At 48.5% G+C, this 21378-nt stretch overlaps 1 protein-coding gene and 2 long non-coding RNA genes across 4 annotated transcripts in view; 1 reads left to right on the forward strand and 2 right to left on the reverse strand.

Moving 5' to 3' along the window:
• The window catches only part of MAPKAPK2 (MAPK activated protein kinase 2), a 45852-nt gene extending 42346 nt beyond the window's left edge, over positions 1–3506 (reverse strand). Inside the window, exon 1 of one of the 2 annotated variants that reach the window (XM_059145206.1) lies at positions 2877–3506. In XM_059145206.1, the coding sequence (XP_059001189.1) occupies positions 2877–3167 (291 nt within the window). In that variant the 5' untranslated portion in view covers positions 3168–3506. The remainder of the gene's footprint in view (positions 1–2876) is intronic. The other variant, XM_059145205.1, reaches the window with a different exon arrangement.
• Positions 1739–9608, forward strand: LOC131814370 (uncharacterized). Its single transcript, XR_009347291.1, has 3 exons — positions 1739–1847; positions 1994–2145; positions 8832–9608. It is a non-coding gene; the product is annotated as an uncharacterized LOC131814370 (long non-coding RNA).
• Positions 9609–11272: 1664 nt separating this feature from the next.
• LOC131814883 (uncharacterized) lies at positions 11273–15740 on the reverse strand. The gene is made up of 2 exons (XR_009347487.1): positions 15590–15740; positions 11273–12040 (listed from the first exon to the last, which is right to left on the reverse strand). It is a non-coding gene; the product is annotated as an uncharacterized LOC131814883 (long non-coding RNA).
• Between the last annotated feature and the right edge of the window lie 5638 nt (positions 15741–21378).

The raw sequence follows: 21378 nt of genomic DNA on the forward strand, positions 1-21378 counted from the left end.
ACCTCAAGTGATTTCTGCTCTGGGTCTTGGTTTTTTCATCTGCAAGACAAGGGGGTTAGATGAGATGACCTCTGAAGTCCCTTCCGGCTCTGAGCAAGTGCGAGTATGACTCAGAACGTAGCAACAGCAGCCAGGAGAGATGGCGAGGTGAGGTCACGGCACCCACTAAAAGCCCTGATATGTTAGCTCTGTGAGGTGGAGGTAGAAAAGCAGCAGCACAAGATGGGACTTTTTGTGTTTTTTTAAAGTACTGATTTCCCTCAAGAGGGCTAAGAGGTCACCAGACCTCTTAACCACAACCTCCTATCCACTCTCGGAGCCGTGAAGCAGCAGAGATCAGAACCCCATCCGAGACCGTGCCCCAGTCCTCCTACAGCTCCTGTCTCAAATCCCCAGGAACGACCTAACACACGTAGAGTAAAGGTCTGATCCCTTTTTCCTCAGTCACTTTCCCAATGGGGCAACCCATCCTAGCCCACAACATCCAGCCCCCTTGTTTTATAATCAAAACACTCCTGGTTTTGAAAACCATTCCACTGCTCAGCACCTAAGGTTAAGTTCATCAAGATTCAAGATCTAGAAATCTCTTTGGTGTATGTCTCAAACAGGATTCTTTGGACCAGATTCCCCCCACAAGCTGTAATTATGTCTTAGCCAATATTTGGATATGGAAGTGCTGTCGACACTGCTGTCGGTCTCGGAATGCCTCATACCTTCTTTCTTCCACTATTATTAAGTTTTTACACAAAGATGTGTGGGAATCTGCAATTTAACAGTTGAGTCAACTTATAAGATCTGGGTGCAGACTGCCTGTCAAAACAGACTGACTTCAATCTTCACCCACTTCTAACCTGAGAAAGATGAATTATGAGTGCTATTTAAAACACTGCCAGATTTTTCCTTTCAAAACTATTTACAGGAGGGGAATATCCAAATCTCTGTCCTATTCATAACAAGAACAGAAATCTAAATTACAACAGAAATCTGAATTGCCACTCTTAAACATTTTAGCGTGTGGTTTTCTGTGTCATTATATAGAATAAAAAGAAGTGGAGAGCTTTTGTTCTGAAGTCTTTATACAATATTTCAGCTATCCAAGGGAATGAACAGCCTTCGTCCCCAAACTGCTGATGGGTGAAGGCAGATGGCCTCTCAGAGGGATAGAAAACTCTCCCAGAAAGAACGGCTGTCACGTCCTCACCGGTACAGGTTAACTGTGGTCAGAGTCTTCACTCAACTCTACTCCCCAAGGTCAGAGCCACAGTTAAACCACCACTCCTCCTCCCGGTCCCCGCTTATGACTATGGAAAAAGTGGTCTAAGGCACAACCACCAAAAAGCCCACAGCAACAGCTTAGAGTAAAAGCCGAACAATCTGACAGTGCTGGGGCTAGCTGAAAGCTCTCCCCACCCAAGGAGGATGCAAGCATCAAGGAAATAATTTTAGAGGCCTTAAAATCTGGAAATCGGATCTGCTTGCTCTCTGCAACTGCAAAGTGCCAGAGTTTTATTACATTTTATTACATTTTATTATATATTCCAACAGTTCCACCCATCACACCTATCTGAGTTTTGTATTAATAGCTGAAATACAGCTGGTTGGGGATGGGGGGGGCAGCCAGGGGGAGGAGAAAAATATAACACAGGAAGTATTTTTCTCCTCCTCCAATCATTAAGACGCCCCAGGGGAAACAGGCCTGTTTGTGTCACCTTTAGAGATGTGGTTTGATCTGAAACCTGTCTGAGGGGAAAACCTTTTTAGTGACCCTGAACACTGGCTCACACAGCACTGGGGACCCACCCATCTCATCAGACCTCCAAGTCCATTCTGTTTAACTTCTGAAATAGGTATTCTCTCTTAAATCCTCATCCCCACCCCACCCCCAACCACCACACCCCCTTAAAAAAAAAAAAAAGAAAAGAAAAAAGAGGTTGGGTTTCCTCAGCTCAAGGATAACGCTCCCTCCTACTGTCCACCAATCGCCTATGTCCAGGGCTCAAGCGGCCATCCCCGATTTGCGGCATCAGCACCCGGCCCAGCCGCGGTTTAGAGACCGGGTTCACAATGATCAATGGAGCTATGGAAACAGCAGACATCGCGCCGGAGCCTGCTGGCCTCCCATCTGGAGCCTCACAGGCACTGAAGGTAGGAGGAGAGCCTGCTCTCGGATCAAAACAGTCCCTCCCCCGCGCCCGGGGGGCGGTGTCCCCGCGGACTCTCCAGCCTGGCACCTCCCGGGCCGGCGCGCCCCAAGGCGGCACGGCCGCGCTCGGGAGGCCCAGGGAAGTGAAATCACACATTCCGGCTCCCAAATAAGGAGCGAGGCTAAATAAACCTCAGCGATCCGACTTCTCCAAACTAACCGACCAACCAGCTCAATGAGTAATGGGCCTTTTGTGCCCGCAGAAAGAAAGAAAGGAGGGACGAGAGGATGGGGAACCACAACCCCCGAAAATCACTTCCTTGAGCCGGGGTGAAATTAGCAGAAGTGGTCCCGAAGCCAACCGTTGCGCCTCGGCTGGATCCCGCTCAAACCCCAAAATGGCAGAGTCCTCACGAGTCCTTTCGGGTCCCGCCACTCACACCCGGAGGTGACCGGAAACTCGGTCCGGCGGCGTGGTCCTCGCGGACCTGACCTTCCCCGCGGCCCGCCGGCCCCTTGCCGCGCACTTGGCTCCGCTCGGGCGCCGGGACCGGCAGCGGAGCCGCCGCCACTCCTCGGCGACCGGGTCGGACTGACACGGGGTCCGGGGAGGGTCGGCGCGATCGCGCCCGGCGACTGTGCGCTCCGGCCGCTCCGGAGCGCGGGGGCGGGGGTCGTCCCCGGGAGCCACCCCCCCGTGCCCCTCCTCCCCTCCCCCGGCCCCCGAACTTACTTTTAGGGCGAATTTCTCCTGGGTCCTCTTATTGAAGATCTGCAAAACTTTCCCGTTGATGCCCAGTCCCAGGACCTGGGTGGTGACCTTGTAGTCGTCGATGATGGCGTTCTTCTTGATCTGCAGGCTCGACTTGACATGGAACTGGGGAAACTGCTGCGGGGGCAGCGGCGGCGGCTGGGCCGGGGGGTGAGGCTGGGCCGGGGCGGGGGGCTGCGGCGGCGGCGGCGGCGGCGGCGGCGGGTTGGGGAACAGCACCGGCGGGGTCTGGCCTTGGGAGTTGGACAGCATGGTGCCCGGAGACGCGGGAGCAGAGGGGGTAGGGCCCGCGGCCGCCCCCTCCTCCGGCTCCGGACGGGGTCCCCGCCACCCCCCGCCCGGCTGCGAAGTTTGCTCCGGGCTGGAGCCGGCTTCCCCGCCCCGGCCCGGCTCCAGGCTCGGCGGGTCGCGGGGCTCCGTGGGTCCCGCCGTGCGCCGCTGCCGCCCACCAGCCCTCCTCCCTCCCTCCCACCCTCCCCCCGGGGGCCTGGCGCTCGGGGGACCGCGGGACGGCGGGGGCCCGGCCCGGGGGGGAAGCGGCCGCGCGACAATGTACCCAGCCCGGGGGCCGGCGGCCGCGTCACAGCTTCGTCTGCGTCCGGGGCCGATCCTTAAAGGGGAGGGTCGGAGAGGCTGGGCTTGGGGAGGCGGGGCGGGGCCGGGGAGGTGTGGGCGTGGGGGAGGGGCTGGCCTTAAAGGGGAGGACGCGAGGCATCCGGAGTGCGGAGGGCGGGGGCTGCGGGCTTGGGGCTGGGGGTGCTGAAGGGCAGGGAATGGGGGCTGAGAAAGCCAAGTTCGCAACGGATCCGGGCCGCGCAAAGGGAAGAGGGAGGTGTATGAAAGTGGCTGTATAATTTAGATGGAAGAGCCACTTTCTTCCAATTGTGCGTGTCTTTTAGACCACAGCCGCCAATTGGGAGAAGGGGTGTATTTTGAAGGCGAGGGGTAGCTGACTAGTGTTAGCCACTGGAGATCTCGGGGTGAGCAGGAGTGACCGAAAATTACCGAATTACCGAGGGCCTTCGTCCTCAACATGGGTGTGAGGCAAATATTAAATATTTTCCAGACCATTTTCCTCTGAGTGTTGCACTTTTCTCATACATTTGTTTTTCAGTTAAAGATTTATCACTGTGTAACTATGAAGAATGTAGCAATTATAACTTTGAACTTTTTTTCACGTAAATGAGCTTTAAAAAAAAGTAAAATGAAATGAAATAAAAAGGAAACTGAGTGGGAAAAGGCTAGACTGACCTTCAGACTTCCTGTGTGATCCTGACCCAGCCATTTCTCCTCTCCCTCAGTGGGAAGAATAGCAGTACCTTTCCACCAGGTGTGGAGAGAATTAGATAAGACAACGCAACAAAAAGGAAGTTCTGGGAGCTAGGTTCTGATCTGCAGCGTGGAGGAGTTAGTCCCTGAACTGGCACCATTAGGAGAAATGGGTATTTTTTTTTTTAAGATTTTATTTATTTATTTGACAGACAGACATCACTAGTAGGTAGAGAGGCAGGCAGAGGTGGGGGGAGCAGGCTCCCTGCTGAGCACAGAGCCTGATGTGGGGCTTTATCCCAGGACCCTGAGATCATGACCTGAGCCGAAGGCTTTAGCTCACTGAGCCACCCAGGTGCCCCAGAAGTGGGTATTTTTAAGAAGTCGAGCTCTAGTCCAGATTAGCCCTATACCTCTGAGGAAGATACCAAGGATCTAGCTGGGCCTATAGCAGCCCAGGGCAGGTGACTGGGGACCCTCTGAATAGAGGCTGCTGGTCTACGGCCATACCACCCTGAACGCGCCCGATCTCGTCTGAATAGAGGCTGCTGTTGGGTGTGGGGGGTGATCATCAAACACAAGCCTGCTGACCTCTTCCTGGCTCTGACTGGTAGAACAGTTGAGAAATAAGACAAAGGAACCAGACAGGTGAAGACAAAACTTCAGTGTGATTACTGATAACCCAAAATTTAAAATGGGGCTTGAGCTATGGCCACATGTGGTCCCTAATGTGTCCCCCCAACACTCCAGAAGGAGTGAGAGGTGGAGCAAAAGGCAGGAGTTACCCTTCCAGAACAGTACAATTCTTTCCAGGCTGAGCAGCAGAGTTCATTCCATGGGGCTGGAAAGGAGACAAAGATATTGGCTCTTTCAAAGCTGAGTGAATTTAGGGGACGAACTAACTGTGTACAAGGGGCCGTGCCCAGCCTCACAGGGGTAAGTGGTGTTAATCAATAGGGAAGAAAACAGGCAGGTATAATAAAACAATGTGGCAAAAGCGGCATAGACGCGGGTTGGGAGCTGAAGGTGGAGGGATTCGCCTCCCAGCTGCAGCAGCTGAGGGCAGATGTGGTTAGAGTCCCCCCCACACCCCACCCCCCGACTCTTCAAAAACACAGAGACCACCTCAGGCCACAGAGTTTGGAGACCGCCTTCCCCTCTCAGGTCACCAAGGCACACATGGAAGATACCCAGGGACTGAGAGAGGGACAGAGGCAAGCATGGGGAAGTAGAAAGCTCCAGCTGCTCAGCTGCTCAGGCTCTTTCTCTGCTGATGAAAGGTTCCTGGTCTGGGGCTGCTCCCAGCTCTGAGTTGGTCTTTTTCTGTCCACAGAAGAGTGGACTGGGGCTTCCCAGTGCTTGGCATTGAGTTTTCACCTGCTTCTTTCCACATGGCTAGAAAGAAGATAAGCTCTTCACCCTTTCGGAGATAGAAAGGCACAGGGGAAAGAGAACAGAGTTTTAGAGACAAGTGACCTGAGTTCAAATCCATCCTCAAGTTGGATTACCATGAGTAAGCCGTTTAACCTCTCTTTGTATCTGAACAAATGAGAAAAACAATAACCTTGACTTTCAGGGCTGAGTGAGAATTTAATGAGCTCCTATTTAAGAGAACCCTTCATAAACTATAAATTATCAGGAAATATTATTATTATTATTATTATTATATTATATATTATATAATATATATATTATTATATAATATTATATAATATATATATTAATATGTTATATTATATATTAATATATATTAATATATATATTTATATATATTAATATATATACATTATTATGTTATATATATGTTATATTATATATGTTATATAATATAACATATATATAACATATATATGTTATATTATAATATTATGTTATATTATATATATATTATATATATGTTATATTATAATATTATATTATATTATTAATATATATTATTATATAATATTATATTATAATATATAATTAATAATATAATATAATATTATATTATATATATAATATTATATGTATATTATTATATAATAATATATAATATTTAATATTAATATGTCATATTATATTAATATATTAATATTTATATATTATATAATAATATATAATATTATATGTATATTATTATATAATAATATATAATATTTAATATTAATATGTCATATTATATATAATATATTATATATAATATGTTATATTATATATTATATAATATTATCATTATAATATTATTATATTATATATTATATATCAAATATTATTATTATTATCATTAAAGCATGGCTGGCTGGCTCCTCTGTTCTGTGCCCCTGCTTGGGGATCTATCCCTGATATCACAACTACCTTCCTAACTAACTAGGACTCTGGGGAGATGCTGAAGCCCAGTGACCCAGGAATAACAAGCAACTGAAACCGCCGCTGGGGATCCCTCACTCAGTTACATGGGCCGTGCAGGCCTCAGGGCACACAAGGACTCCAAGGGCAGGTTCGTGTGCATGTGCATAGAAGTTACATAAGCTGCATACAAAACGCACACCTACATGAACATAAACCCATCAGCACAAGGTGCCTGGCATGGAGCACATGCCTAATGGATGCATAGGAACCGCAGTGAGCGGGGATAAAGGGGGAAGCACTCGGCAAGAGATCCAGTCGTAAGTTCCCTTCCAGGCCAACTACTCATAACCTCACATAACCTAGAACCTCACATTCCCTTCCAGGCCAACTACTCATAACCTCTGGAGTCCCTTCCCCCGCTCAGTTCCTTCTCTCTCATCTGTGAAAAGCGACAACACATTTGTCCTGCCGACCTCATATAGCTACTATAAGAATAAAATAAATTATTTTCCCTTAGGACACAGAAGTCCGTAGTCCTATACGTACAATGCCACGCTCTCAATGATGTGTAAGGAACTTCCTAAGCAGTTTTTATGGATGTGTAGAAGCACTTTGAAAATTAGAAGTCTACGCAAATAAAAAGTATTATTTTTGTCTAGTATTGACATGCAGACACATAAGCCATGTAATACTGTACCCACAAAGCCAATGAAAAGACCTCACATGCATAGAGTCAGATTAATTTTAATCCTTGATTCACGACACAGCTTCATTATTGGTCCAGGTACCTCTACTTTGCTTTGGCTATCAGTTATTTTTAATAATGCAAGAGGCACCTGTGAATCCCCTGCCCAAAATAAAGACTAGAGCTTTGACATGAAATAACTATGTGGTTCCTCCATCTCCACCCCAACCTACCTCTGTTTTCCCAGCCAAAAATAACCATTATCTTGAATCCTGTGTCCACCGTTCCCTTACTTTCCTTTTGCATTGTTTTATTTCATAAGGTATAGGTGTCTGACCTTCATAAAAGATGAAGCTGATAGGGTCTTACAAGGGAGATGGATAAGAGTGACATTGTTAATGAGACAAGGTTAGAAGAAAGAGATCTGGTGATGGTTTCGAAGTACTCCCTCCATTCTCCTGGGGATGATAAAAATGATGATGGAGTGATATGGTGCTCAGTCTGTGCTCGGCCCTCCATTGGCCTCATCTCATTTAAATCTCACGAAGATCTGCGGCAGACTGCTAGTTATGTGGACCAATACCCATTTCCCCCTCTTTGATAGTAAAGAACTTTCATTATTTAGTTAAGCACATGACTGCCCTGAGGAAAAAATTACATTTCCAGCCTCCATTACAACTGGTTGTCAGACTAAGGTCCAGCCAATCACTTATAAATGGAAGGGGTCAAAGGGAAGGGGTAGGTCCTCCTCCTTCTCTTCCTCTTTTCTCTTCCCCAGTGGCTGGAATGAACACTTTAAGGGCTGTAGCTTGAGGAGCCATCTTGAATCATGAAGTAGAGGCCATAGGTTGAGGATAACAGAACACAAGGATAAAAGCAGCCTATGTCCTGGAGAGCACACATTCATCATATCATCTCTAAGCCACTGACCGACTTTTACATGAAGAGTAGTAAATGTCCTTCTTTTTTTTTTTTTTTAAAGATTTTATTTATTTGACAGAGAGAGATCACAAGTAGGCATAAAGGCAGGCAGAGAGAAAGGAGGAAGCAGGCTCCCTGCTGAGCAGAGAGCCCGACGCGGGACTCGATCCCAGGACCCCGAGATCACGACCTGAGCCGAAGGCAGCGGCTTAACCCACTGAGCCACCCAGGTGCCCAGTAAATGTCCTTCTTGTAACAGTAACGGATATATTAGGTTTTCGATCATTCACAACCAAACTTAACTATTAGTTATCCCAACTATTATACAGCCCTAGGGACTATGTACTGTTAGTCTAATTTATTTGTTTTATAGGAGAGGAAACTGAGTCCTAGAGAAATTAAGTAACTTTCCTAGGGTCACAGAGTTCACAAAGGACAGAAGCCAGGTCTTTCTGATCTGAAGTCCATGGTCATGCCCCTCAGTCTAAACCCTGAGCAAATTTATACCCACACATCCTTCTTGTTTTCAGAAATACAGAATCTGCCATTTCTGGGCAGGAATGGCCCAAAGAGTTATGGGCTACACTTTAGATAAACTTTAAATCTCCCACGTCTCAGTTTCCTTCGACCTTCTAGTATAGATCTGTGTTGCATAGCTGGGCTCTGTTATGGGATAAACCTTGACTCCATGACAATCTCTCTTCTTTGAGGTTCCCCCATCCTGCCTTCATAGCACTAGGGAGTAAGCGGCTCCTGTTTTACCATGATGTGGGATTCTGAATGGATGACAGAGGATAAGAATCTACAGAGGTGGATTTCTTGGAAATGTGCAGATGGCATGCTACAGATGAGACAACATTCGTAGGCTGCGAGATACGCGTATGCACACAGATAAACCAGACTTTGGATCTAACCGGTATGGCAAAAAGCAGAATATCACAGACGGAAGCATGATTCACAGGAAAAGATCTGTCCACTCAGAACTCACCCTTGAGAAGAAAAACAGCTTGGGGCCTAGAGAGAGATAAGCAGTCTTCATGCCATAAGCTACTAATTCTTTGATAAAATGAGAGAGACTTCAACGTGAGGATAACATATGCGTAAGAGTCATTAGTGGCAAAAATTTCTGAAATCTCTGAATGTGCTAAGAGCCGATCCACGGAAAGAAATTCTACCTGAAGCAACAATGCCGTATTGAGGGCTTCCCAGAGGGGAAGAATGCTCTGCTCCCCTATCCCCCAGTGCCCTTGCCTGTACCCCCAACGTTTGACAGTTCCATGCTACAGCAGGGAGCACCTACAGTGGAGGGGAAGAATGGGAATGGAAATAGAAAGAAGGAAGTATCCGAAGGGGGATGGAAACTTAGCCTCTGTGCCTCAACAGACAGAACATGGTCCAGAGGGACTACAAATGGGGCTAATTAGGACTACACGATACCTAATTATAACTCTGCAGCTTGGTATGGGAAATGAAAGGAAAAGAAGTAAATTTTCTGCCACATTCAAGACAGTCCAAGTCTGTTGTCTCTGTTTTAAAAACGTTGCCCCTCCAGTCTAACCTGCACTGGGCATGTCAGTTGCAAAGCCAATGCTTGTTCCGCCGGGGGGACTGAAATGGGGAAGGGAGAGAGGAAAACAGGATTTGCCATCCAGGAACACAACCAGTGTGTGTCACCCAAAAGGTCATTTCAGCTTTGCCTGGTGATCCCGTGTCCCCAGATTTCTTCCCCCTCCCTCCCTCCCTGAAGATAAATAAACGGAAGGGGGAAGAAGGGAAAGGTGCAGAAGAGGTGTGTGCACACGTGTGCACACGCAGAATGGGTAGTGATTTCGTGAAGGCATGATGATCCCAGCTTCACATGAGAACATAATTTTCAGGCGGCAGAGCATGGGGGAAACAAATTCTGAGTCCAAATCCCACCTCTACCACTTCCCACTTACCATATTCACTACACCTCAGCACTCAGGTTCTACAGTGAAAGGGGCCATGGTTCCCTAAATTAAATACTCGGGCAACATTTTGAACTGTTACTGGTGCATAGGGATCAGCCTTTATAAATGTGAGCTGTGATACTGCCGTAAATATTCTCGTGCCAATTATCCCCTTCAGTCCTCTCAACAAGGCTGTAAGTAGTATAATTTTTGCTATTTTGATCGCCAGAAACACTGACAGTCAAAACGTTAAGTAACAGGCCAGAGCCGTCACACTAGAGTGGGAAGAGCCAGACCTCAGACTCGTGCTGTTCCCACATATGGGCAGAGTCTGTGTTCCTAAACGTTCTTGTAAGTGGTCCAGCTACCTGACACCTGCCAGGTCACTCAGAAAGCCCTCCCAGCCTGTGTGCATGGCTCAGGAGAAAGAAACACACTCCACAACCTGCAGTTTACTCTCATTCCCAAAGACTATCCCTCTAAGCCAGGTAAAGTCGATGAATAAAGTCATGGAAGCCTGGAGGAGTTGGGGCTCTTAGCAGGTATAAGCTTTTGAAGAAGGACCTAAATACACGGGCTGTGTTTGATATTGATACTATGTTTTGTTTCGGTTTTGCTCCCTTCCTGACAGAAGTAGGAGCTCATTCCCCCCACACCCTGCCCCCACATATCTTGTTAGGTTGTGAAAGTTGTAATACTATAGAGATGAAAAGAACCTATGGCAATCACCTCATTGGTCTCCTTCCTCCAAAGACCACAAATACAACATCATAGAGGTAGGTAGGTGTGTGACTCTAAAAACTTGATACTCTCAGAACTTCCAGGGCCTCGTGGTAACATTGAGAACAAGTATTTCCTTTTGTGTGACCCACATAGCACATGCGGCAGGCAAGTCCCCATCATTCTTGGATGCTCTCTTACTGGGGCCAGCAAGGGGTCTCCCCACAGCCCCGGGGAGACAGCTGGAGGCCCCCTCCAGGGAAGCAGCAGGTACAGGGAAAGCTGGGATATGTTGCAAGAGATGAGTTGGCACGCGGTCCAGCCTGAGACCTGCCTGCAGGTGCCCCCACCGTCAACTTTATGCCCCCCCATATCAATAAACATGGATGGGGTACCGACGGGGTACCAAGTTACTGTGCTGGGCATGGGAATGACCAGAGGCCCCTGACAGGCCTTGAGTCCCTTGAGAAATTATATATATATGAATATAAATATAAATATAAAATAAATATAAATATATTTTATATATATATACACACACAAGCATGGTGATGGTTATGTACGCCATAACACAAAATGCATATTTTTAACCATTTTTAAGTGTACAGTTCAGAGGTATTAGGCACATTCACATTGTGCAACCATCCTCACCACCCATCTCCAGAGATTTCTGCCTTCCCATAAAACAATATACCCATTAAACAATAATTCCCAGCTCCCACCCGCCTCTCGGCCCCTGACAACCACCGTTCTACTTTCTGTCTTTATAGACTTGACTGCTCTGGGGAAGTCATACAAGTGGAATCAAACAGTCTTTGTTCTCTTGGGACTGGCTTATTTCCCTGAGCGTAATGTCTTTGAGGTTCATCCACGCGGTAGGCTGCGGGAGAATTTCCTTCGCTGAAGACTGTGGTGTAGGTCTACACCTCCGTACGTACTTACCACCTTCTGTTTCTCCCTTCGTTCCATACTTTGGCCTTTGTGAATAACACTGCTGTGACCAGGCGTGTCCTAATGTCTGTGGAGCCGCTGCTTTCCATTCTTCGGGGTCTAGTCCCAGACGTGGAGTTGCTGGATCCTATGATGATTCTGTTTCATTCTTTTTAAGAACTGCTTCCTGCGCTGTTTCCACGGCAGCGGCATCTTTCCACATCCCCACCAGCACGGTCCTGGGGCTTTATTTCTCTCCAGGTAACCAGCGCTCCTTACTTTCTAGGGTTTGAGCGTTCGGTTTTGGTGTCGGTAACAGCCATCCTAACAGGTGCACCCTGGAGAGGGTATAAAGTGTCGTGCTCCTGAGCTCATGAAAAGGACAGATTCATCCAGAAAGTCCTCACTGAACATGTGACATTTGACTTAGGCATCTAAAGATAGACAAGAACTCTTTCTGGGCAGAGGAGGAAAACCACATAGAAGAAAGAGGGACCCCTCTGAATGACAGAATGGAAAGAAACAAGAAATCACGTGGCCCATTTAGAAGCAGCAGGTGGCCGGGGCGCCTGGGTGGCTTAGTCTGTTAAGCATCTGACTCTTGATTTCCTCTCAGGTCTTGATCTCAGGGTCGTGAGTTCAAGCCCCATGAGTCCAAGCCCAGTGTGGAGTCTACTTAAGAAAAGGAAAGGAAAGAAAAGAAAAGAAAAAGAAAAAGAAAAAAGCACAGCAGGTGGCCAACATGGGCTGGAATATGCGTACAGGAAAGTGTCAAGATGTGAGATGGGAGACAGATAAAAAGGTTAGGAATTCCACGAAGGCTTTGGACTTGGGGCAATAGGGAACCGTGTTAATGTATGTGAAAGTGCTATGCACATTTCAACACATGATATGAATGTAAGGATAGAGAACAAAAAGGAGAGAAATGTTTGTTTGTTTTTAAGATTTTATTTATTTGACAGAGAGAGACACAGTGAGAGAGGAAACATAAGCAGGGGGAGTGGGAGAGGGAGAAGCAGGCCTCCCGCTGAGCAGGAAGCCTGGACAGGGGTGGGAGGGGCAGGGGGATTGGGGATGAGGGTGGTGTACCAAGGTAAAAGCGGGACAAATGGCCCAATGGCCTGCCCCCTTGACCTTCCCAGGTGGCGGGGGGGGGGGGGGGGGGGGTGGCGCGGGGGGGGGGGGGAAGGGGGAGGCTCCTCCTGTCCATTAGATGGGAGAGTCATGGCCTTCCAGGCCTGGAGGGATCACAGGAGGGCAGCAGGCACGTGACTCTCTCCTCCCGGGCCAGGGCACTCAGCAATGCCTTTCCTTCCAGTGCAACATTCCAAGTCATTCAGACACTCGGAAAATCTCAAAGCTAAGCAGCCACCTGTCTCTGACAGTCCCTTCTAAGCCTGGAGTCAGACTCCGATCAGGTCTCCCTGATGCCATTGTCTGACTCCGCATCCCTACCACCCCTTCTGCCACGGGGAGAGGCTCGAGGGACTCATCTCTATAACGCGACATACAGGAGATTCACAAACTCAGTTTGTTTTGTTTTGTTTGTTTGTTTTTAAATTTCAGAACCTTTAATACATTCACATGGAACAAAATGCAAAAGCCCAAAAGGATATATATTAAACTGCTCCCTCCCATCCTAAGCCCTCAGCTACCCAGTTGTCTGTCCTAGTTTCCCGTGTAGCCCTTCTGGAGGTATTGAAGCCAGTCCAACCTTCTACCTAGGAACTAGCAGGGACTGTGTTTGGCCTCAATCCTGGCACAGCAGATCCTAAACTCCACAGTCACACCGTTCAGAGGAAAAGTGCTCGTCCAGCCACACCATCTGAAGTCAGAAGGCCCTGGCCCGCTTGTGGGCCAAGCCCAACCTCCACGACAACATTTATTCTCAGGTTCCTGGGATCAAGACATCCACCAGGACTGTGAGGCTTCTCCTGGTGTCAGTGAGGGACGAGCACAATTCTTCATGCAGGGGTCGGGGATGGGGGTGAGGGGGGACAGGGAATGACACCCAAGGGTGGAAAGTGGGTACAGGAGTAGGGAAGAGGGAGGGACAAATCGTGACTAAGGAGAGACAGGGACAGGTGCTCCCTGGATGTGGGTGTGACCAGGACACCAGAACCTCAGTCTGCAGAGCCATTGGATGTGAAGGTCCCTGTAATTCAGAGTAGGACTGCTAAGAAGGGCGTGTGAGCAGCCATCCCTGGGGCCTTCCCGAGACAGGTCAGGGCCAACCAGAGGTGTTTCTTTGCATCACACAGCTGCCTTACTGGGCCACAGAGCTCCTGCCCTCCTCACTCCCCAGGAATCTGGTTCTTGTTTACCATAAAGAAGTGTGGTTATTACAGAGCCTAGTGGCCCTCCTCCAGCTTCCCCAAAGTGTGTGGAGGAGCCCAGGGCCTGGGAAGGGAGAACTGCTGAGTAGAAAGACCAGCAGACTTCCTGTGGGGCTGCCCCTCCCAGGGCTCCCTCACCAGGACACATCAGAAGAACCAGGCAGGACCCTGGGAGCCTTCCTTGGCTGAGACATCTGGGACCTACCCTCTGCAAAGTTGGAAAAGAAAGAGCAGGGAAGCAGAAGAAGTCAATGAAAGCAAACAGACAAGGCAGAGGGTCAAAGACCCAGGAAGAATCAGGGTCAATGTGATACCATCTATCATGTGTTCTACACTGTGCTAAAAAATAACAGAATCCTGGGGAGGAAGTGAAGCCTCAGGGGCGATTTAAGTTCTGCAAACGTTCCATCCCTAGTGACTTGCCCAGGGCATGTCACAGAATATGACATTGGTATTTTTTCTGGATGGATGGAATGGAAGGTGGCAGACAGTGCAAAGAGAAAGACAGAATCATGATAAAGGCTCCCATTTACTGAGTGCTAGTTATGCTCTTGATGGGGTTCTAAGTGCTTTCCTTGTGTTAATTCAATCAATTCCCACAAGTCTGGAAGGTGGGTATTACTAATACCCTTCCAGGGGCCTCGACGAGGAAATCGAGGTCCAGTGAATTTTAGTGACTTAAAGGAAGGACTGGAGTGGGGGTTTGAACACAGGAAACCAGGACCCGACACTGTCTTTTTGGGTCCCCTAGTCTCCAACAGGGAGCAGGCCCAGATGGAAAGGGACCCCCCAGAGTCACACAACTGTCACAGCTTAGGGTATAGAGCTCTATCCTAGAGTTTTCTTCTTCTATCAATTACCCTGCTGTGACCTCACTGCCGTCCCTAACCCTGGGTGGGCTCTACTGGGTCTTTATTAAATCTTCATGAGACTAAGAGGGTTAATGGTTTTCCCAAACCCAAATTCCAACAGTCTATTCATTTGGCTCAAGATCTTGTACAAAAGCCATAAAAAGACAGGCCCGAGGAGAAGCACAAGAGCCCAGCATCCAGCTCTCGCTGGTCTGTTTCTGCTGCGTCTCCTCGACGCATTTTCCTCATCTGTCTCCTCTGCAGTTTTCAGAACATTGTCCAAATGAGAAGGTATTTCTGAAACACCCACTTGGTTCATTTCCTCCCCACATAGCTGTCTGCGCTCTTCTCCCTAGGAAGTTGCGCTAACAAGGTAGTAGGAAAATCAGGTCATTTACACTATTTTTCAGAGTTTCCAGAGCCCGTGGTGCTGCAAGTGGAAATGTCAGCGTGGGATAATTACATTAGCCCGGATGCCCTCGTTTCTGACTACCCTTTATCCACAATCGATTACTGAAGAAGACAAAGGGCGTGAATAATCAGCCAAGCAGATGGAGGGTCAGGTGGCCAGGCCAGAAGAGAAAGTGGGTAAGAGGGAAGAAAGGCCTCTGGCCCAGAGAGGGTCTGTGCGGGGGTGGGGGTGGGGGGGTGGAAGGGACTGGGACGAAACAGGCTGCAGGGAAAGGTGGAGGGCTCCTACCTGGCCTCAGCAGGCTAGGTGTATACAGAGGCACCAAATAATCGCTGGACTTGTCCTTGAACGTGTGCTGACAGCCTTGGGAAGCTCTCTCTAGGAAATGAGGAAGGAGGTAGTAAGAAAGGCCCCTGAGGAGATCAGCCTGAAGGAGGAAGCTTGAGCATTAGAATAAGTTTGAAAGATCCAGAGTCCTAGATCTTTAGAGACAATCCTTGTAACACACACACACACACACACACACACACACAGAGACTGTGGGCCTGACGGAGGCCCACAGTTTTCTTCATCTGGCTTCTTCTATGCCTTTAGGTCTGGTGGAGAGAATGCGGCCAGGCATTTCTCATTGGACATTTTGGTCAGTTTCACTTCCTGTGTCTCATACTGAAAGCATAATAATCATCATAATGATAATAATAATTCTGCAGACTTGCCTCTGCCTCCTATTTATCTAGGGCCTGCCAGAAGTGTGTATGTAAGTGGGGGAGGGAGAGTACAGCTTATCTGTTCCATCAATCAACCACTGGGAGTGGAGACAGGCATGGGGGTGAGGGTGGGGGATAGTAATTAGCAATGGAAATTATTAAATTCTTTTTTTTTCCCCAGAAAGAGGAATCTAAGTGTTGCTCCCCAAATGGCTATTCTCACCATAGAGACATTTATAAATCTCTTCTCCCAAGATCCTCCAAAAATAAATCCTCCAGAAAACTTTCCATTTTTCAATGTGCCCCAGTTAAGGAAATCCTTGTGTACTGAGGCCCAGAGTGTTTAAGCTGACCTCTACAGTCACACAGCAAGCAGGTCAGCAAGAAAGATAGGACAAGCCAGGCTTCTTCTGCATTAAGAGCTATCATCAAGAAGGGAATTTCCAGCTCTACAGGGAACTTGCAAAGTTGTTAGGAAAAACCACAACTATTTCAGCTAAGGAAAAAATGTGCAGTCCCCGCAGGCTGGAAGTCCTAGAACAATAAGAGAGAGTGTGCTCTTACTGAGAACGTGTCGGGAACATCTGCGATTAGGAGGGGTAGGAGGAACAGCTTTCAGACTTTGGTCAGGAAAAGCATTCCTGGAATAAAGGTGTTGGGCCAGTGTTTTAATTTTTTACCTCGTCAAGAGCTGTACTCTAAGGACAAAGGTTGAACACTTCACAGGCTCTTCGGACTCAGATGGGAGTGGAGGGAATGAGGGAGGGAGCCATTATCTTGATGACCACAGTGACATAGTCTTCCTTTAGATCCTCCCCTTGCCCTGGGGATCTGAAGAGAGAGGGAGGGAGGCAGGAAGCCAGTGGTTCAAGAGTCATTTTTATAAGAACAACAAAAAAAGCAGGTAAAGGGAAAAAGAACAAGAGAACCCCTAATTAATTGAATTTTCAAAATCACCTCCTAGAGGGTACCTGGGTGGCTCAGTCAGTTAAGCGTCTCTGCCTTTGGCTTGGGTAGTGATCCCAGGGTCCTAAGATCCAGCCCTGTATTGTGTTCCCTGCTTAGCAGCTCATGCTCTCGCTCTCTCTCTCTCTCAAATTTAAAAAAAAAAAAAAAAATCTTTTTTTTTTTTTAAGATTTTTATTTATTTATTTGACAGACAGAGATCACAAGTAGTCAGAGAGGCAGGCAGAGGGAGAGAGGAGGAAGCAGGCTTCCCGCTAAGCAGAGAGCCCGATGCGGGGCTCCATCCCAGGACCCTGAGACCATGACCCAAGCCAAAGGCAGAGGCTTTAACCCACTGAGCCACCCAGGGGCCCCTAAATTAAAAAAATCTTTAAAAAAAAAAAAATCACCTGGAGTGTGGATGGTTTATTTGGTTAAGTATCTGATTTTGGCTCAGGTCATGATCTCGGGGTCCTGGGGTGGAGCCCCGAGTTGGGCTCCATGATCAGTGGGGAGTCTGCTTCTCCCTCTCTCCCTTTCCCCTTCTCCCTCGGCCTCTTCCCCCACCCCCATCCCCATGCCCACTTGTACACATACTCTCTCTCAAATACATAAAGTCTTTTTTAAAAATCCCCTTCCCGCTCAGACACCAGCAAAGACACACACGCCACACAGACAGTCTGAAGCATTAGTTACATGGAAGGTAAGAGGAGGTGATGTCACACATCCATTTATCATAATATTTATTGTTGTTGGATCCCCCCACCCCCACCGGCCCCGGGGACAGTCATCGGCCTGGGACTGGATGGTGAGTGACAGGTTAAAAATGTGAAAATGAAAAGTTAATTGTGACCCTGTACGTGATCGACCTCAGGCTGTCCGGTGTCACATCAGCGCAGAGAGGGAATTATAATAATATCCAGCACTTACATAGCAAGCGAGACGTGCCACACTCTGCTCTAAATCATTCACGTACGTTTGCTTGCTTATGTAACACTTGGCAGCAACGCTGTGAACCAGGCGATGGCTATTGTGACGTCACTATTCCTGTACATTTTGACCCTGGCTGTCTGGGCATCTCAGAGTGTGTAGAAGGCCCATGTTCTATAGCCCCTAACCACCGCCCCTCTTCCCAGTCACAAATACCATTGGCTCAGGCCAGGCCACATGACCTACAGGACCCAGTGCAAAATGCAAATGCAGGGCTCCTTGTTCAGAACTTAATTAGGATTTTTCAGAAGAGCAGCCGCAGAGTGTTAGACCCAGCACAGGCTCCTCTGAGCCCAGGACCCCGAGCCACTGCATGGGTCATGCACCCATGGACCCTCCCCGGTCCTGGTGCACAGGTGTGCTGCTGTCTTCTGTGATCCTACCCCGGGGCGGGGGGGGGGGAGCCCGACTCTGGAAACAAGCCGAGGGAAAAGGAAACACGTCCTGCCCCCAAATGCAATGGGGGTCTGTGTATGACTTTGTTGAAGAAAATATCTACAACGGACAGATTTGGTTTTCGCACAGGATCTAGAGGATTTTTAAGACCTCTGCTAGCACTGCACTAGGAGATCCGTCCTGCTCGCCCCTCTCCTCAGTCCCGCATCAAACAGGTTGGCAGTTTTCGCTGACTGAATCCCAGCAAGGCCTCCTGGATCCTGCCCCGCTTTTCCTTCTCCCTGGCTACCAGCCTGGTTTTCGCTCAGCTGGAATATTCCTTCGCTGCTAACAAGATCCCTTTCCTTCAAGCACCATTGTTTCCGGTCCTCTGCTTGTTACAGTTGGGGCTTTCTTCATTCCGTTGTAGGACTTCCCGGAGGATGGACATTCCTCCAGGGTGGGTGCTCCTGTCCTAGAGAGCTGTGCCTTCCTCAGGAGCCCAGAGAAGAGCAGTCTGAGCCTTCTGGAGGTTCGTCCCCTGCCTCTTCTGCCCACACATCTCATTTCCCATCAGGCCCATGGTCCAGAACACAGCTCGGCCTCTCCACACCCTCAGGAGAGCGCAGATCTTCTGCCTGCGTTCCACAGGAAAGCAGGACATCCAAAGTCTTATCTTCTAGTACAATCAAAATGTGGCCAATTAGAAGGATTAGGAAGACCCGCCTCCCAGCTGGATCCTAAGGAGCAGTTAACCAGGAGGAGAAGCTAATGGGTGGTTTTGTTCTGTTCTGGTTTTTGTCTTTGTTTTTGTTTTTGCTTGAAACTGTACATGAAGACTTGTTTGGCCTGGTTTCAACCAGAAAGACAGAGAGACCTGACTTCCTTAATTTCATTACGCATCACAAAGTAACTGCAGCTTAGGATGGTTTTAAAGAGCGATGGCTTTCACTGCTACTTTAGGGAGGAAGCTCTAATCAAAGATGCTTTACTGCTTTATTTATAAAGTCTTACTGGTTCCCTGATCTCATTTAAAGACCAACGTAAATTACCCTGGGACCGGAATGTGGCACCCCACCCCCTCATGTCCGTGGGGACGCATTCAGCTGGGAAGGTAACCAGCAACAGCTTCATCTATAATAAGATAATAGTAACTTAATAAGACTGAGGGAAATGGTTTCAGGTTGTTCAGGAATTCCGCAAGTCGCACCAAGGATCCGGGTCTCTCCACTCTCTGGCTCTGCCACCCGTGCCCACATCCTCAGGGGACTGTCTACGGCCTCCAGCTCAGCGCGCTCGTCCCTCTCGCAAGGACACTGCAGTAGCTCTGAGCTTTGCATCCCTGGGCGACAGGCCGTCAACAGAGCAAGGAAAGGGGCAGGGGTAAAACAAAGAACCAACAAATAAATTTTAAAGGGCTCCCCCCCACCCAGGACTATGTTATCTCTCAAGGGAAAACATTTCCCAGAGAGCCTCTGCAGATCTCCCGTTCCATCTTACAGACGAGAAGGAGATGCCATGCCCAACGTAAGCCAAACACTGGACAAAGGACCTGGAATTCCCAGGGTAGGAGGGCGCCTACCCACCCAGGAAGAGGGGGATGGTTTTGAGTAGTAACTGACAGCATCGCCCCACCCCTACTCAGCGGACCCCCCCCCCCCGCACCCCTCCTGTACCATGTGGAAATGCTCCCGGCCCTCACTCCCGCTTCACTGCTGCCCTGCCTACACCTGTCCCGTGTCCCCACCTCTCCCCTGCCCTTTCCTAGCAGACTCACTGCAGGAGCCACGGGGTGCCGTGGACAGCCACGGGGTGCCGTGCCTGGGTCCGCTTCCTCTCCCATGTCCTCAGCTCTCCCCAAGTCGTCTGGTGTCCATCTCCTCCTCGCCTGAGTTCACTCCCTCACCTCCAGCTCTTTGCTGGATTTGCCTTCTTCCCCAGCCTCCCTCCTGCTGCTGCCCTCAATGGCTCTTCTCCCCTGCCCATCCCTGAGGTGTCTGTTCTCTGCGGCTCCTCCTTTGACTGTTTCCCAATCATTCCCTACTACTGCTCAGCTAACTCTGTACAGGGAACCCCCCCCCCCCCGCCAAATCTATAATTCCATCCCAAATATTTTCCCTGGAATCCATACCCGTGGTGGACTTGATTAACTTAAATTCATCATCTACAACACTGATTTCATTATCTACACACACACACGCGCGCGCGCGCACACACGAGCTCACACACACACACGCACATGTGCACACGCACACACGGCTTCATTCCAGGGCTCAGAGAATGCATCACAAGCCACTGGGTTGCCAAACGCTGAAGCAGGCTGCGCTCCCCATCTCTCATCGCGGACACTCAGTGACCACTTCCTGCTCATCCCACCTCTTCCCAACCAGTCTTCTTCCCCTCTGCTTCTGTGCCACTTCCCTGCCCTACATTCATCATCTTCTCTCTGGATCATGGCGCCCGCTTCCTAATGGGTTTCTGGTTTTCTCTTTCCAATCCATTCTCTCAACATTGCCCCAATAATTTTTTAAAAATTTTTTGAAAAATATAAATCTGATCATATTATTCTAGAGCTTTCAAAAGCTCCCCAGAGCCTAGAGAAATGGACCAAACTCCCTAGTAGAGAAGACAGGGCTCTTCAGAGGCTTGGCCCCAACGTCACGAACACTGTTTTTAGCAGTTTAATCTGCAGGGGTTGTGTCCATTCAGTTGAAGAGAGGACAAAAGGTGACAGAGATTGGTGAAGACACTATTCTCAAATACCATTTTAAAATCTGTTACTAGATTTTCAAATTTTGTAAGGCCATGTTGCTCCTGGAATCCTTGAGTAAACACAATGCCCCCTGAATATCGAGTTAAAATGGAACTGTATTCATCTGGGTTTTAACTTTTCCAACCATTTAACAGGATAGACAGGGCCAGGCAGCCCACAGATGTTGGCTGGATCACTTTATTTCCACACTTGCACTTCCACACTGTGGCCTCATCTTAGAATTTGGAAGTGAGAAGAAAGATACCAAGTCAGTGGAATGAAGGGGTGAATGAAAGAAGCATTTTGGA

The sequence above is a fragment of the Mustela lutreola genome, chromosome 14, assembly GCF_030435805.1.
Source record: "Mustela lutreola isolate mMusLut2 chromosome 14, mMusLut2.pri, whole genome shotgun sequence".
Taxonomy (NCBI): Eukaryota; Metazoa; Chordata; class Mammalia; order Carnivora; family Mustelidae; genus Mustela; species Mustela lutreola.